The sequence below is a fragment of the Sceloporus occidentalis genome, unplaced genomic scaffold, assembly GCF_023333645.1.
Source record: "Sceloporus occidentalis isolate IW3139 unplaced genomic scaffold, rSceOcc1.0.p SCAF_5, whole genome shotgun sequence".
In the NCBI taxonomy this organism is placed as follows: Eukaryota; Metazoa; Chordata; class Lepidosauria; order Squamata; family Phrynosomatidae; genus Sceloporus; species Sceloporus occidentalis.
Genome location: NW_028316985.1, coordinates 83,164,065 through 83,180,035, shown reverse-complemented (window position 1 = coordinate 83,180,035; position 15,971 = coordinate 83,164,065). Strand labels below are relative to the sequence as shown.

General features: G+C 43.7%; 2 protein-coding genes across 5 annotated transcripts in view; one reads left to right on the top strand and one right to left on the bottom strand.

The window, feature by feature from the left end:
* Nucleotides 1-843, bottom strand: part of ORC5 (origin recognition complex subunit 5) — a 109,521-nt gene extending 108,678 nt beyond the window's left edge. Inside the window, exon 1 of the mRNA XM_089524567.1 lies at nucleotides 750-843. The gene's annotated coding sequence lies outside the window, so the exon portion shown is untranslated. The remainder of the gene's footprint in view (nucleotides 1-749) is intronic.
* LOC149312405 (uncharacterized) lies at nucleotides 489-15,898 on the top strand. 4 transcript variants are annotated; one of them, XM_089524575.1, is made up of 8 exons: nucleotides 489-715; nucleotides 9,754-9,951; nucleotides 11,109-11,246; nucleotides 11,579-11,959; nucleotides 12,295-12,417; nucleotides 14,271-14,408; nucleotides 14,703-14,809; nucleotides 15,063-15,898. In XM_089524575.1, exons 2-8 carry the CDS (start codon nucleotides 9,787-9,789, stop codon nucleotides 15,133-15,135), a joined length of 1,125 nt encoding a protein of 374 aa, XP_089380701.1. In that variant the 5' UTR covers nucleotides 489-715; nucleotides 9,754-9,786; the 3' UTR covers nucleotides 15,136-15,898. The 4 variants fall into 4 exon arrangements, with proteins under 4 accessions (XP_089380701.1, XP_089380699.1, XP_089380698.1 ...); XM_089524573.1 differs by lacking the exon at nucleotides 489-715 and adding an exon at nucleotides 7,316-7,571 and having other exon boundaries at nucleotides 12,295-12,405; XM_089524572.1 differs by lacking the exon at nucleotides 489-715 and adding an exon at nucleotides 7,316-7,571.
* Nucleotides 15,899-15,971: the final 73 nt, after the last annotated feature.

Here is a 15,971-nt window from a genome sequence, read left to right as displayed (position 1 = left end):
TACTCCTATTTGGAGTTGTACTCCAAATATGTGTGTGTGTGTATATGGAGTACTATATGTGTGTGGACTATATAGTTGGAGTACAATTGTACTCCAAATACACACACACATATATACACAACTGTACTCCAAATACAGTATATACTCCATATATTATTCCAAATATTTACACTCCACACGTATATATACTCCACATATACACAATTGTATTCCAAATATATACTCCACATATACACAATTGTATTCCAAATATATACTCCATATATATATATACACACACACACAACTGTACTCCAAATATATACTCCACAATTGTACTTAGGATTGCCATAATTCCCTTTCACAAAACCGCGACAAAATGTAGGACATGATGTAGCACAAAATGTAGGACAAATTTTAGGACGTTTATAAGAAAAACGGATGACAAAAACATTAATTAAAAACAATATAAATTCATGCTTCTCACTCATGCTCAAAATGGAGGACATTTTGACATTCTTCCTGGATAGAAGTTTGGGATGTAGCTTTGTGTGTTGGACTAGGACTCTGGAGACCAGGGTTCGCTTCCCTGCCTATTAGGTGACCTCAAACAAGTCACACTCTCTCAGCTTCCTCAGCAGAAAGCCATGGCAAACTTCCTCTGAACAAACCTTGCCAAACAAACCCCAGGTTAGGTTTGCTTTAAGGTCTCCATAAGGTGGGAAACAACTTGAAGGTACACAACAACAAATAATAAATAAGTACTGTACCTTTAAGTGCAGTGCGGCTCCAGCATAGTGTAGTGGCCTAGGACAATGGGAGACCAGGGTTCAAATCCCAGCTTGGCCATGGAAACCCACTGGGTGACTTTGGGCAGCAAGTCACTAAGGAGATTATCGCACTGCGTTCTGAGAACGTTCCTATCATCACGTGATGAGAACTTTCCTGGAACAGATATTACTGCATTAGTAAACTAGAACGTGATCAGACCGTGATCAGAACTGCATTTTACCGCACAGCGATTCCTGAAACCGTTCCGAGAACATATTCCACCAAGGCCGCCTCCGTCTCCTGATTGGCTGAAAGAATGACAGGCAGGGAGGCAGTGAAGCAGGCAGGCGAGCGACTGCAGTGAGGGAAGGTGTGTGTGTGAGAGAGAGAGGGGGGAAAGGAGGAGGGAGGGAAGGGAGGGAAGAAGGAGGGATCGGGAGGAAGGCAGGGAGAAAGAGAAATGGGGATGCAAGTTACATCCCAAACCTTCTTTGCAAGGCTGGGAAGAAGGAGGAGCTCCATGCAGGTCTCTTCAAGCCGAAGAAAAGCAAGTTGCCAGGGAGGGGACTGGGCCAAGGGCAGAGCCCCGGCAGCCATAGCAGCTCTTTAAACCGGTTAGAAAAGAAGAGTCCTCTGCTGTCATCCCAATTCCCCATTTTGGCTGCTTGTCAGCCTTTTGCCTCCTGTGTGTGTGCGCATGTAATGTGTGCCTTCATAGAATCATAGAAACATAGAGTTGGAAGAGACCACAAGGGCCATCCAGTCCAACCCCATTCTGCCATGCAGGAAATCACAATCAAAGCATCCCCAACAGATGGCCATCCAGCCTCTGCTTAAAGACCTCCAAGGAAGGAGACTCCACTACACTCTGAGGAAAGAGTGTGTTCCACTGTCGAACAGCCCTTACTCTCAGGAAGTTCCTCCTAATATTGAAGTGGGATCTCTTTTCCTGGAGCTTGCATCCATTGCTCCGGGTCCTAGTCTCTGGAGCAGCAGAAAACAAGCTTGCTCCCTCATCAATGTGACATCCCTTCAAATATTTAAACAGGGCTATCATATCACCTCTTAATCTTCTCTTCTCCAGGCTAAACATCCCCAGCTCCCTAAGTCGTTCCTTGTAGGGCATGGTTTCCAGACCTTTCACCATTTTAGTTGCCCTCCTTTGGACACGCTCCTTTTTGAATTGTGGTGCCCAGAACTGGACACAATATTCCAGGTGGGGCCTGTGAGCTTCCCTCCCCGCTTTAATTCTTGTCTGGCTCTTTGCTATGGAATTCTGGGAGTTGTTTGCTTGCTTTTGTGTGTTGCTCCAAACAGAGGAGCTTTTGTGGGTTCCTTCCTGGAGGGAAGGAGGAGAAGGTCCTGGGCATTCCTGCCATCCTTGCCTCCTGCAGGCTGCCAGCACAGGAGCCCCGCTGGACATGACACTAGAGGCCCCCCGCAGAAGCAGCCAGACCCTCTCCCTCTTGATCTCTGCTCTGGCCCCCCTGTTTCCCTCTCTCTTTCTCTCTCTTTCCCTTCTTTCCTCTTCTCTCACTTGTCCCAACTTTCCTCCCTTCCCTCCCTCCTTCTTTCCCCCCTCACACACACACACCTTCCCTCACTGCAGTCGCTCGCCTGCCTGCCTCCCTCCCTGCCTGTCATTCTTTCAGCCAATCAGGAGACGGAGGAATGCGAGAACGGATTTGAGAACACATAAGAATACCGCACACACCTCTGTTGGAACGTTCTCATCCCGTTCCAGCTCTCTGGGAACACATTCATATCTGTACCCTCCTGGAACACATTTGGAACGCATTTAAGCGTTCTGAGAACCCGATTGGAACACATACTGTGCGGTATACTCAAATGCGTTCCGTTCTCATCACGTGATGAGAACGGTCTCAGAACGCAGTGCGATAAACTCCACTCTCTCAGCCTAGAAGGCCTCTCTCCTCCTGCTGCTGCCGCTGCCGGCAGACTCCCAGATCCCTTTCACATGTAATCTCATTCAGCCAGGTGTCCCCCATCCTACATCTGTGCATTTTATTTTTCAGCCCCAAGTGCAGTACCTTACATTTCTCTGTGTTGAAGTTCATTTTGTTAGCTTTGGCCCAACTTTCTAGTCTATTCAGGTTGTTTTGAATTTTGATCCTATCCTCTGGGGTATTAGCTGCTACTCCTAATTTGCTTCGAAGACAATTTCATTGTACAAAAGGTAGAAGAGGCAACAAGGGGGTCAGCTATTTTAGATCTGATCCTAACCAACAAAGATGACTTGGTTAATGGGGTGCAAGTGGTGGGATCCTTAGGTGGAAGTGACCATGTTCTCCTGGAGTTTGTTATACAGTGGAAAGGAGAAGCCAGGCATAGTCAGATACACACTCTAGATTTTAGGAGAGCGGATTTCACTAAACTTAGAGAAGTATTGAGGGCGATCCCGTGGTCAGAAATACTAAAAGAGAAGGGAGTTCAGGACGGATGGGACTTTCTCAAAAGGGAGATACTGAAGGCACAATTTCAAACAGTTCCAGTGAGAAAGAAAAATGGGAGGTGTCTCAAGAAACCAGGATGGATGACTAAGGAACTTTCAACCGAGCTAAGTTTGAAACGGAGCATGTATAAGAAATGGAAAAGGGGTGAAATCACAAAAAAGAAATTCAAAGAAATAGCAGGCATTTGTAGGGGTAAAGTCAGAAAAGCTAAAGCACAGAATGAACTCAGGCTTGCTAGAGAGGTTAAGAACAATAAAAAGGGCTTTTTTGGATATGTCCGCAGCAAAGGGAAGAAGTAAACGGTAGGGCCACTGCGCGGAGAAGATGGCAAAATGCTAACAGAGGACAGAGAAAAGGCAGAATTACTCAACAACTTCTTTGTCTCAGTCTTCTCAGAAAAGGAAAAGGGTGCTCAACCTGAGGATAATGGAGCAGAGGACAGAACTGGGGAATTTCAGCACAGAATAAGTAAAGAGATAGTACAGGGATACATAGCTAATCTAAATGAATTTAGGGCGGGTTACAGACGGGCAGGGGAAGACGTCTTGGAGGTGTATTCTGCTGAATACGGAGCCTCCAGACCACCCGCCCCGGGGGCGTGGCTCAGGTGATGGGGCTTCCACATGGGGGGCAGTGAAGACGCCTCACCTGGGGCCGTTTCTGACCCGAAGTTTCCATACCGCCGCTTCGGAGGACGCTGCAAAGAGAGAGGCAGCTTCTGCACGGGCGGCCAAAAACGGGGCTTTTTTTTTCTTTTGCCGGCTGGCGCTCAGCACCGGCGGCAGAAAGCCTATGTGCACATTTAAAGCGCCCAGGCCCCTTTAAACTTTTTCCCTCGCCCTGCCCAAGAACAATGGTGGTCTTCTGCCAGCTGGTGATCAGCTGGTGTTGGCATCCTTGTCCGCTTGCACGTTGGTAGTGTCACCAGCATCATGGATGCCTCCTCTCCTTTGGTCCCCACGCTCTTGCTGAATCTGCAATGCACAGCCACAGCTGTCGCCGCTGCCACCGCTGTCCCCCTGCCATCCCCCATCACCTCCCTTGTACATATGTAAATATTTAAAGTTTTAGGGTTTTTTTATTGTTAGGTGAAAATGGCACAGGAATGTGTGTAGGGGTTCACTTTAAATTCCAAACTTTCCCCAATTCTAGCAGCGCATGCGTACATGTTGCTCTAGGGTTAGGGTTAGGGTTAGGGTTACAAGCATTAAAATAGAGTGCAGCTGTACTGCAGCTTCCACATCTGCATGGCATCTGACGCTCTAATTAGAGCCTTGGTGCAAACTGCGCATGTTCCAGGACCCTGACTCATTATGCGACGCAGCTGACTCGGAGCCTTTAAATGGGCAACTTAAATGAGCAGCGTAACAATTCTGGGGTACCGGTGCAGCAGCTTACAGACGGAGATGCGCAACTGCGCAGTATATAGAAAAGAAGTGGGGAAAAGCAGCACCTTTTTAATGCCGCTTCTTCCCACTTGGGGCGTGCGGGCGGCGTGTTCATGGCGGCATTCAGGTAAGGGCTGTCTGAAGGCTATACCTTCATGACGTCATGAGCACACCCCTTTTTGCCCGTCTGTAACCCGCCTAAGTCTCCAGGACCAGATGAGCCACATCCAAGGGTATTAAAAGAACTGGCCAATGTAATATCAGAGCTATTGGCAATAATCTTTGAGAACTCCTGGAGAACAGGAGAAGTGCCAGCAGACTGGAGGAGGGCAAACGTTGTCCCCATCTTCAAAAAGGGGAAAAAAGAAGATCCCAACAATTATTATCCAGTTAGTCTGACATCAATACCAGGAAAAATTCTAGAGCAGATCACTAAACAGAGAGTCTGTGAACATCTAAAAGGCAATTCCATAATCTCAAAAAGACAACATGGGTTTCAGAGAAACAAGTCATGCCAGACAAATCTGATCTCTTTCTTTGAAAATTACCAGCTTGTTAGATGAAGGGAATGCTGTGGATATAGTATATCTTGATTTCAGTAAGGTCTTTGACAAGGTTTCCAATGACATTCTTGCAAACAAGCTTGTAAAATGTGGGCTATACAAGGCAACTGTTACATGGATATGTAATGGGTTGTCCAGTCGAGCCCAAAGGGAGAAGATGCCAGCCAGAGATGCTGGCAAAATGTCAGGAAGAAACTCTTCTAGAACATAGCCACAAAGCCCGAAAAGCCCACAAAAAACCTATGTTTTATAATTAATTAGTTAATTAAAACATTTCTACTTCCATTCTGAGTCATGGAATGAAGTAACAATGAAATATATATTCCCATGACAAAACGTTTCCATTAACAAGAAAATTGATGCAAGAGAGAAGCGAACAACTGAGGTTTTTTCCCCTTAAATTTAGAACACTTGGTTCTGAAAGTATTATAGGGAAGGAACATCAGCCAAAATGGAAGAGACGCACTTGTGAGTCACCAGTATGCAAAGGGATTTTGTGTGAAAGAAGTTGTAAGCTTAAGCTTTCATAGACTTGGTTGGCTTCTACAGATGCACTAAATGAAGTGGTGTAGCATGACTGGCAGCTGTCAAACTGACTTAGAGCCTCCTCTTGACATCCTCTAGACCAGTGATTCCCAAATTTTGGTCCTCCAGATGTTTTGAACTTCAGTTCCCAGAAGCCCCAGCCAAGCCTGGCCAACAGTCAAGAATTCTGGGTGCTGAAGTCCAAAACATCTGGAAAAGCAAAGTTTGGAAAGCACTGCTGTAGACCAGCCCTGAGAGAGGGAAGAAGACATCCTTGGGAAGTCATCCCTTTAGCTGAGGAGCCAGAGTGAGGCCCTGCCACATTTTTAAAAGCAATTTGTTTGACAATTCCTGCAGAACTTCCACCTTCATTTTCCCAACTGCTTAAGTGTCTCAAGGAAGTCGCAGGAATAACCTGAACTTTCATTTTCAGCATTTTGCAACTGCTCAAGTCAAGAGAAAACTAAACACATACTATTTGCAGTGAGTCAGAAGTAGGGAAGTAGTGTTGAACTGGTGCCCAGTTGGGATGGATTATTCATAGATTTGAGAGTGAAGAGGCGGGGGGGGGGGCATTTAGTGACCCATAGCTATCCTCCACATTGCAGTCCTGTCCTCCAGTATCCAGAGCTGAAAGTACATTTGCTCAATAAAAACTTGGACTTAAAGGGGGAAAGACCAACTGGTCCTGTTGCCTAAACAAACAGTACTTAACATTAATTTATATTTGTGATAACATTCTGCCAGTGTCCTCATGGTTTCTGATGTAAATATGTTGTTTATAGAGTATCTATTAAATTTTCCTACACTGTAAAACATCTGTACTTTGGATTCTTCTATATTAAAACGTGAGATGGACATTTTCACAAATCTGGATGCTGCCTTAAGCCTTTTTGGTTACTTGTAGTGCTTTGGCTGTTCGTTAGTTTACGTGTTTATTTCTTGGTTAGTGAAAGGGAGATGCAAATGGTGATTAGAATCATAGTATCATAGTATAATAGAGTTGGAAGAGACCACAAGGGCCATCCAGTCCAACCCCCTGCCATGCAGGAACTCTCAATCAAAGCATCCCTGAAAGATGGCCATCCAGCCTCTGTTTAAAGTTCTGTCTCTTTGCTGGACGGAATTAATGTTTTGCATATGTGAATTTTACATCTGGCTCTTTACAAGCTCTTCATGGTAAAAAGATTGCAAAATACTTCAAACACAGACTCCCTTCCTTGCCTTGGAGGTGAATTGTAAAATGCATAAATAAATAAATACATGGATGCCATTTTCCATACAGTATGCAAAGGGGTCTTGTAGTGCCTTTGATACCAACTAAAAAAAGAAGCTCATAGAATGACCTTTTGTAGACTTGAGTCTATTTCTTGAGATGCGGATGCTGAATGAAGTCTAGGAAACTTCATGTTACCAGCTTTGTTCTCTTACCAGCTTCTCTCAAAAGTGCTTCAAGATCCTTTTGTATGCTGATTTTCCAAACTAACAGGGCTATCTCTTTGAATTTTGAATAGAGGATGGCAGTTCTCTGGGGGACTGTGCAATGTGTAAAAAATTCCTTCCCACATTTGAACAAAGGACACAACTAGGCTATGTATTGTGAATGAATGGGAGAGTGAGAAACACAGAGGATAATTTCCAGGGGTGCTCCATGTCAAGTCCTGGTGTACATTTGACTTCCAGGTTAACCTAGGTTGTCATCCCTTGGTTTTTACAAATGCATGATGTTACCCCATTGAGACTATTCTGTATAATCTGCCTCATTGCATTTTGCAAAGAATATTGGAGAGCTAGACCGTTCTATTCCAGCAAGCCTTTGGGAACAGATGGTTAAGAAGAGAAGGGGTTTTATAGTGGTGTTCTGTTTCAAAGTAAGTTTTAAATGGTTTTAATTCTACTGTTAGTGTAATATGGGTTGGGCACCTTTTATCTGGTATTTCAAAATCCAAAATATTCCAAAATCCAATATTGTCTACATAGGTGGCTGAGAAAATGACACCTCTGCTTTCTGATAGTTCAGTATAAACAAACTTTATTTGATATACAAAATTATTAGCTGCCTTGGCTCACGGCCTGGGAGAAGGGCAGCAAGCAAGCAAGCAAGCAAGCAAGCAAGCAAGCAAGCAAATAAATAAATAAATAAATAAATAAAATGTGTATAAAATTAGCTTCAGGCTATGTGTAGAAGGTGTATAAGGACATAAATGAATATCATGTTTAGACTTGGGCCCTATCTGCAAGATGTCTCATTATGTCTAAGCAAACATTTCAAAATCTGAAACAGTCCGAAATCCAAAACACTTCTAGTCCCACGCATTTTGGATAAGGGAGACTCAGCTTGTCACAATCATAATCATAATTGTATTTATATGCTGCCTTTCTTGTGGAATGGGAACCAGCTTTTCCAGTTTCTGATGTAAAGAATTATTTCATTCCATTTCTATTCCAAGTGGAACACAAGATGGCTCAGCAAAAGAATCAGCTAAAAACAATGAAATTTTAAAATGCAATTGAAATCATCCCATTGAAAGCAATGTAACCCATCTATTTGGACCTGGTGGGGAAGTGGTCAGATGGGACAAAACAGAGTGGAATGTGTTTATTTGTTTGTTTTGTTTCCGTGGAGATTATAGAGAATCTTGGCCAAGGTGGGAGTTGAGTCAGTTGAGGTTGAGAGGAAGTTGAGAGTGGAGAGACCTCAACAGACTGGAGCCAAAGCATTAATTTGGTTTCAGTCTCATTCATCATTTGCACAGCTCTGTTGGCTTCTCTCCCTATTTCTGTTCATTGTAAGTGCTTTCAATCCCGTCTTTCTATAAATGGAACCTACTACTGCTTTGTGAAGGCTTCACTTTAAACACGGTGGACAGCTTGATCTCACCTGATAGCATCCTTCTTATTTATTCATTCATTAGTTACATTCTTTGAACTGTATGGTTGTGTTATTTCTTAAATTTCGTCTCACCTTTCTCCCATGAGTGTGTCTCAAGGTAGTTTAGAATAGAAAATATAGAATAAACATAAGAATTTTAAAAAAGTAAACATGCTGCAGATCGTCACATAGACAGTAGTGGTCGGTGACTCCCATGTTAGTGGGTTAGTGAATTTGCTCTGTCTTTTAGTCTGAACTGTCCGTGATGCTGAATCTGTCTTGGAAATAGGATCCAGCACTGTGGACTAAAACTCAGTGCCCAAATAACATGGGAATTCAATGCCCCTGTAACATGGAAGTCAGAGTCTGCCACAGTGTACATTAACTGTTTGCAATGTAATTTTTTGTTTCTTTTTCGTCTGTCCTGAACTTCCTAGCTCCACTGAATGACCCCAAGATTAAGTAATAAGAGAGAAGGAGAAAACTCTATCTCCTTCCACTTTCTCCACCCCATGGAGAAAACTATATATCTCTTTTATGGCCACACTTTTCACAGTTTTGCTCCTTAATAACCCAATAGTTTTACCCTTTCACAGAAGACATATTATTTGGGAGTAAAGTCAAGAAAAAATCTACCAGGAGGGTGCCTTCAATTCATTTTCCAAAGCATAGAGGCGGACACACAGTTATAGGGTGCAGGTGGCTGATACCACCCTTGTGGAGGTTGTTGGTTGGCCTTTTCCAGGGTCAGATTACAATTTCTATCAAGCCTGCAGATGTCCTGTTTTCAGAATTTAAAATAGTTCATTGCAAGAATAGAGAGTCAATGTGCTATAGTGGTTCGAGCGTTGGATTAGGATGCTGTGAGATGAGGATTCAAGTCCCCAGTTAGCCATGGAAACTCTGTGTGTGATCTTAAGCAAATCACACTCTCTCAGCCTCAGAGGAAGGTAATGCAAACCTCCTCTGAACAATTCTAGCCAAGAATAGGAGAGGCTTGCTTCTGGCCACCATGAGTAGATAAAGACTTGAAGGCACACCACAACAACATTTTAGGAATATTGCTATTCCATGAGCTCAGGTATTTCTCTTATGCCATGGAGCAAATAATACTGGGGAGGCTAAGCAGTTGAGTAGTACCTTCTGAAAGCTATTTTGCTGATTCTTCTTAACTCTTGCAGGCTCAGGCCAAGACTAGAGATTCAGACACTGCAATGAAGAGAAATCTGCAGACCTCATCTGGCTCACAGAGCAAGACAGAGGACTTGAATGATGCCAAGAGGCCAAAGCTCCAAGGGATGTCCCAGAGCAACCCAAAGGACACAGCAGAAGGATTCAAAAATGACTTGGGGACACACGACAAGAACATAAACAACAAGGCAAGGCTGTGCCCATTTCCCCTCCTTTCTTTCTATGGTCAGATCCCTGATTTTGTCACATCCCTGATTTTGCTTTAGGACTAAGCTGCCCAATTTTCTTCTTTCACAGCCCAAAGACAGTGAGGCCAAAGCTGGGGACAAAGGGAACCCATGGCAAGGCCCTGTCCACATTGATGAGGAAAAAGAGGAAGAAGAGGAGGAAGATCAGGATGAAATAATAATAATAATAATAATAATAATAATAATGTTTATTTATGTCCCTGCCCCTCTACGAAACGCAATCGGGGCAGCTTACAGAATTAAAATAATCATTCCAAAGCCCTCAGTCCCACCCCCCCTTAAAATACAATTAAACAAGTTAAATTTAAAACATACTTAAAAAGATAACAAACAAGTAATAACAGTGGCTAAAGTGAGGTTGGATCACACACACACACACACACACTTAATTTGGTGGCTGGGTATCTATTCAGGAAAAGTCTGCCAGAAGAGATTCGTCTTAACAGCTTTTTAAAAGCAGTTCAGGGTGGTAATATGACGGATCTCGTCCAGCAGGCCGTTCCATAATCTGGGAGTGATAGCCAAAAAGGTCCTCCTCATGGTTGTAGGCAGCCTCATTTTTAAAGGTTGTAATAAATTCCTCCCAGAGGACCTAAGTCCACGGGGAGGATTATATGGAAAGAGGAGATCCCAAAGATAGATTGTACCCAAGCCATTTAGAGCTTTAAGGTGATAACCAGCACTGGAAACTAATGGGTAGCCAGTGCAGTGATCTTAAGATCAGCATTATATAGTCTCTTCTAGATGTGCTTGAGACCAGTCTGGCTGCCATGTTCTGTACCAGTTGAAGGTTCCCGAGGGTAGCCCCATGTAGAGTGCATTGCAGAAATCTAGACGGGAGGTTACCAGAGCATGTATCACAGTCTAAATTTCCCAAACTTCCAGGAAAGGGCACATCTGGCGTATCAGCCAAAGCTGATAACAGGCACTCCTGGCCATTGCATTTACCTGATTTTTCATCAGGAGTGATGGATCCAGGAACACCCCCAGACTGCGAACACAGTCTTTGGAGGATAGAGATGTGGAGAAGGTAGAGCCAGCATTGATTTTGTCACATTTGCTCTAGGACTAAGCTGCCCAATATTCTTCTTTCACAGCCCAAAGACAGTGAGTCCAAAGAGAACCCATGGAAGGGCCCCGTCTACGTTACAGCTGATAGTGAGCCCATCATAATCTCAGATGAGGAGGAAAAGGAAGAAGAGGTGGAAGATTGGGATGTGGAGAAATACAACATAGTAAGTTAAAAAAATAAATATTTCATTCAAGTCCCCCTCTATGTTCAACTTTAACTAAAAGTTGCACTAAAGGACCTATAGATTCCAAGAGAGAACAATCTACTAGACATTTGTAGCTCCTCCTGCCCAATTCTATGGTCAGTGTCTGGCAGATGTTGACCTAGAGTTGCACTGGAGGACCTAGAGGTTCATAGAGAGGTGTTCGCTCAGTTAAAAATGGAAAGTTTTGTGATTTGTGGTTTTCCCACTTTTGTGGTTCTTCCACTTTTTGGCCAACTTGCTCTTAGGTTTCTCACTAACTTCTTCCTTTGCACCTCTTTTCCTCTTGACAGGAAAAGATGCAGAAGTTCAAGGACAGTGGCACGTTCAACCATGTCTGGCGTTGGGTACTGCAGCATCAATGTTACCAGCACCACTATGGAGACAGCCAGCCACACGAGGAGCCTCATTCCAGCTGGGACAACAATGAGCTGAACGACTCATCTCACAAGCAGCAATATGAACAGGACAACAGGGACTACTATGACAAGTCAACCCTTAACTTCTCCCTTGGGGCCTCATCTAAGATTCCCAATTATATTATTTCACAGAGTGAGGTCAAAGCTGGAGACAAAGGGAACCCATCGCAGGGCCCTGTCCACATTGCAGCCGTGAGTGAGCCCATCATCATCTCAGATGAGGAGGAGGAAGAAGAGAGGGAAGATGTGGAGAAGGTAGAGCCAGCATTGCATGGCTGTTTAAGCATTAAATTCGGACACTGGCAATCATGGTTCAAATACCTGATTGAGCATAAAAACCCACTGGATGACCTTGGAAAAGTCACACATTCTCAGCCTCAGTGGATGACAATGGCAAACCTCATCTGAAGAAATTTGCCAACAAAACTGTATGACAGGTTTGCCGTAGGGTCTCCATAATTCAAAAATGACTTGAAGACACACAATAGCAACAACAAAGCAAGGCCGTACCCACTTCTCCTCCTTTCTTTCAATGGTCAGATCTCTGATTTTGCTTTAGGACTAAGATTCCCAATTTTCTTCTTTCACAGAATGAGGCCAAAGCTGGAGACAAAGGGAACCCATGGCAGGGCCCTGTCCACATTGCAGCTGTCAGTGAGCCCATCGTCATCTCAGATGAGGAGGAGGAGGAAGACTGGGATGTAATAATAATAGTAATAAAATTTATTTATGTCCCGCCCCTCTATGAAATGCAATCGGAGCAGCTTACAGAATTAAAATAATCATTCCAGATCCCACCCCGCCTTAAAATACAATTAAACAAGTTAAATTTAAAACATACTTTAAAAGATAACAAACAGGCAAAAACAGTGGCTAAAGTGAGGTCAGATCACATATACATATACATATATATATTAATTTGGTGGCTTGGTATCCGGTTTTGAGGTCCCTCCACTGGCTGCCTATCAGCTTCCGGGCTGATACAATCCTCCCCGCGCTCTCCGGTCCTCTGGGAAGAACTTACTGCAGCCTCTAAAATCTAGGCTTGCAGCGACCTCCCAGAGGGCGTTCTCTGCTATTGCCCCCAAACTCTGGAACGACCTGCCAGATGAGATCCGTCAGTTGACATCATTAGACAGCTTTAAAAAAGCTGTCAAGACGGATCTCTTCCGGCAGGCCTTTCCAGATTAACCATCCTGGCCCAGGTTCCCTGATTCCCTCATTCCTCCCGTGGCCCCATCTTAGTGATGGTTGAGGATCAACAGAGGGATATAAGGGGTTTTAGTTTTTAATTGTTGTTTTTATGCTTTGATATTGTGTTTTTAATATGTTATTCTGTTTAATACTGTCTTAAGGGGGGAGGGATAAAGTGTTTTTAATTGTTGTATTTTATATTTTACTGTTGTCAACCTACCGGATTGGTTTCCCATAGGGCGGTATACAAATAATAATAATAATAATAATAATAATAATAATTATTATTATTATTATTATTATTCAGGAAAGGCCTGCCAGAAGAGATCTGTCTTAACAGGTTTTTAAAAGCAGTGCAGGGTGGTAATATAATGCATGTCATCCGGCAGGCCGTTCCATTATCTGGGAGTGATAGCTAAAAAGGTCCTTCAGATGGTAGTAGGCAGCCTCATTTTTAAAGGCGTAATAAATTCCTCCCAGAGGACCTAAGTCCACAAGGAGGATTATATGGAAAGAGGAGGTCCCAAAGACAGGCTGTACCCGAGCCATTTAGGACTTTTAGGTGATAACCAACACTGGAAATTAATGGGTACCCAGTGCAGTGATCTTAAAATCGACGTTATATAGTCTCTTCTAGATGTGCCTGAGACCAATTTGTCTGCCATGTTCCGTAGCAATTGAAGTTTCCGGACCAATTACAACGGTAGCCCCATGTAGAATGTATTACAGAAATCTATTTTTTTCCAAAAATTTTTATTACACCATGTATAATACATATTACACAATTGTGTTTCATATTATAATATTATAACTACAGAATTACAGAAATCTAGACGGGAGGTTACCAGAGCATGTATCACAGTTTAAAGGTCCCCAACTTCCAGGAAAGGGTGCATCTGGCGTATCAGCCAAAGCTAATAACAATCACTCCTGGCCGTCCTGATTTGTCATCAGGAGCGATGGATCCAGAGGCATCCCCAGACTTGCCAACACAGTCCTTGGAGGAGAGAGCTGTGGAGAAGGTAGAGCCAGCATTGCATGGCTGTTTAAGCATTAAACTAGGACACTGGAGATCAGGATTTGATTGCCTGATTGAGCCTAAAAACCCACTGGGTAACCTTGGGCAAGTAACACACTCTCAGCCTCAGAGGAAGTTAATGGCAAACCTCCTTTGAAGAAGTTTGGCAAGAACACCCTATGCCCTAGTGTCTCCAGAATTCAAAAATGACTTGGGGACACACAACAGGAATAAAAACAACAAGGCAAAGCCATGCCCACTCCCCCCCCCCTTTCTTTCAATGGTCACATCCCTGTTTTTGTCACATCCTGATTTTGCTTTAGGATTAAGATTCCCAATTTTCTTTTTTCACAGCCCAAAGACAGCGAGGCCAAAGGTGGAGACAAAGGGAACCTACAGCAGGGCCCTGTCCAGGTTACAGGTGGTAATGAGCCCATAATCATCTCAGATGATGAGAAGGAGGAAGAAGAGGAAGAAGATACATTCAACATTGTAAGTTTTCCTCTATGTTCAACTTTAACTAAAAGTTGTACTAAAGGACCTAGAGATTCCTAGAGAGAACAATCTTCTAGGCATTTGTAGCTCATCCTGTGCAATTTTATGGTCAATGTCTGGCAGATGTTGACTGTAGAGTTGCACTGGAGGACCTAGAGATTCGTAAGGAGATGTTCTCTCAGTTAAAAATGGAATGTTTTAATTATTTGTGGTTTTTCCACTTTTGTGTTTTTTCCAGTTTTTGGCCAGATTGCTCTTAGGTTTCTCACTAACTTCTTCCTTTCCACTCAGTTCACCGGAGCCCGGCGTTCGATGCAGGTCCAGGAGGATTCCCAACCCTGGTCCATGCAGCCCAACTGTGTAGACCCCCAGGCAACCGGGGAGCCTCGCTGCACCTGGTGAGCTCACTGCTACTTTCTCCTTTGCGACCTCCAGTTTGTGTTGTCCAGCAACCAATTTCTCTCATGTGTTATATGTTTTTGTGAATTCCTTCCAACACATGTTGGAAACTAGGAGCAGCTGAGAACACCTGAAACCTGATTTAGGAGAACAATCTGAACATAATTCCTAAGACTCCCAAGGGCAGGAGGATTTGCTGGATGTCTTCTTCTAAGGTGACACCTCTCTGTGATTGTCTCTTGTTCTGTCCAGGTACACCGAGGAATCCAGGCGGAGACGATCAGGTGAATGCGCATCTGAGAATGATCACCAGCAGGAACACTGAAATTGAACACTGAAACTAAGACTCCTGCAAACATTTTGTGCAACTTGGAGAGACAACTACTGAAGACATGAATGGAGCAGAATTCAGGATGGCTTTGGGTGCTGCTGGAGAAAGGCTATTGCAGATAGGGAGGCGAACAACAAACAGACTTGAAAAATCCCAACCTAAGCTTCAAAGACTTTTGCCTATAGGACTTTTTGGTTCATGATGCCCCCTCAAAAGAAATAGAACAAAGAAAGAGGTGGGAACACTTGCCTCCCCACTCCTGATTCCCAATATCCATTGTCTTCCTTCCAACATTTTTCTCTCATCCTCTTTATTCCACTTTCTAAGGGATACCAAGGATAGGAATGGGATTAGATGGAATCCCTCGGGTATTTTAAGACCTTTCTGGACATGCCCCAAAGACACGCACACAACCTTTCTGCCCCCCTCTTTATTCTTTCACAAAGCGATGAAAGACCATCACGTCTGGATCAGACATTTTTGCACAGGGAAGAAGGAAATGCCCCTCAAGGATCGGAGTGGAGCTTGTTGGCATCTGAAACAGTCCTGTCCTGACTTCTTAACTAGTCTTTGAAGGCATCACAAGATGGCTGCCCTTATGCTTCATACTGGGTTCAAGAAAGCCCTTGTTTGCCACCTCAGAGGACAATGCGAGCAGCAGATGGCTCTTCATCACATCTTATGTGCTAAAGCATCAAACATGTTTGTGGACATATTGTGTGCTCTGAGCAGCAGCTACTGACTCTATGAAAAGTGGAAAAGCAGGAATTCTGATGGTTCCCGCTGAGTCTGAAATCTCCTGTTTGGTGTTGAAGTCAATGATGTTGTTG

Coding starts and splice junctions, on each gene's coding strand:
- LOC149312405 (XM_089524572.1), top strand. CDS start 7,527: ATGGTTAAGAAGAGAAGGGGTTTTATAGTGGTGTTCTGTTTCAAA. Junction 9,952..11,108: donor ACAAGAACATAAACAACAAG/GCAAGGCTGTGC, acceptor CTTCTTTCACAG/CCCAAAGACAGTGAGTCCAA. Junction 14,409..14,702: donor AAGAAGATACATTCAACATT/GTAAGTTTTCCT, acceptor CTTTCCACTCAG/TTCACCGGAGCCCGGCGTTC.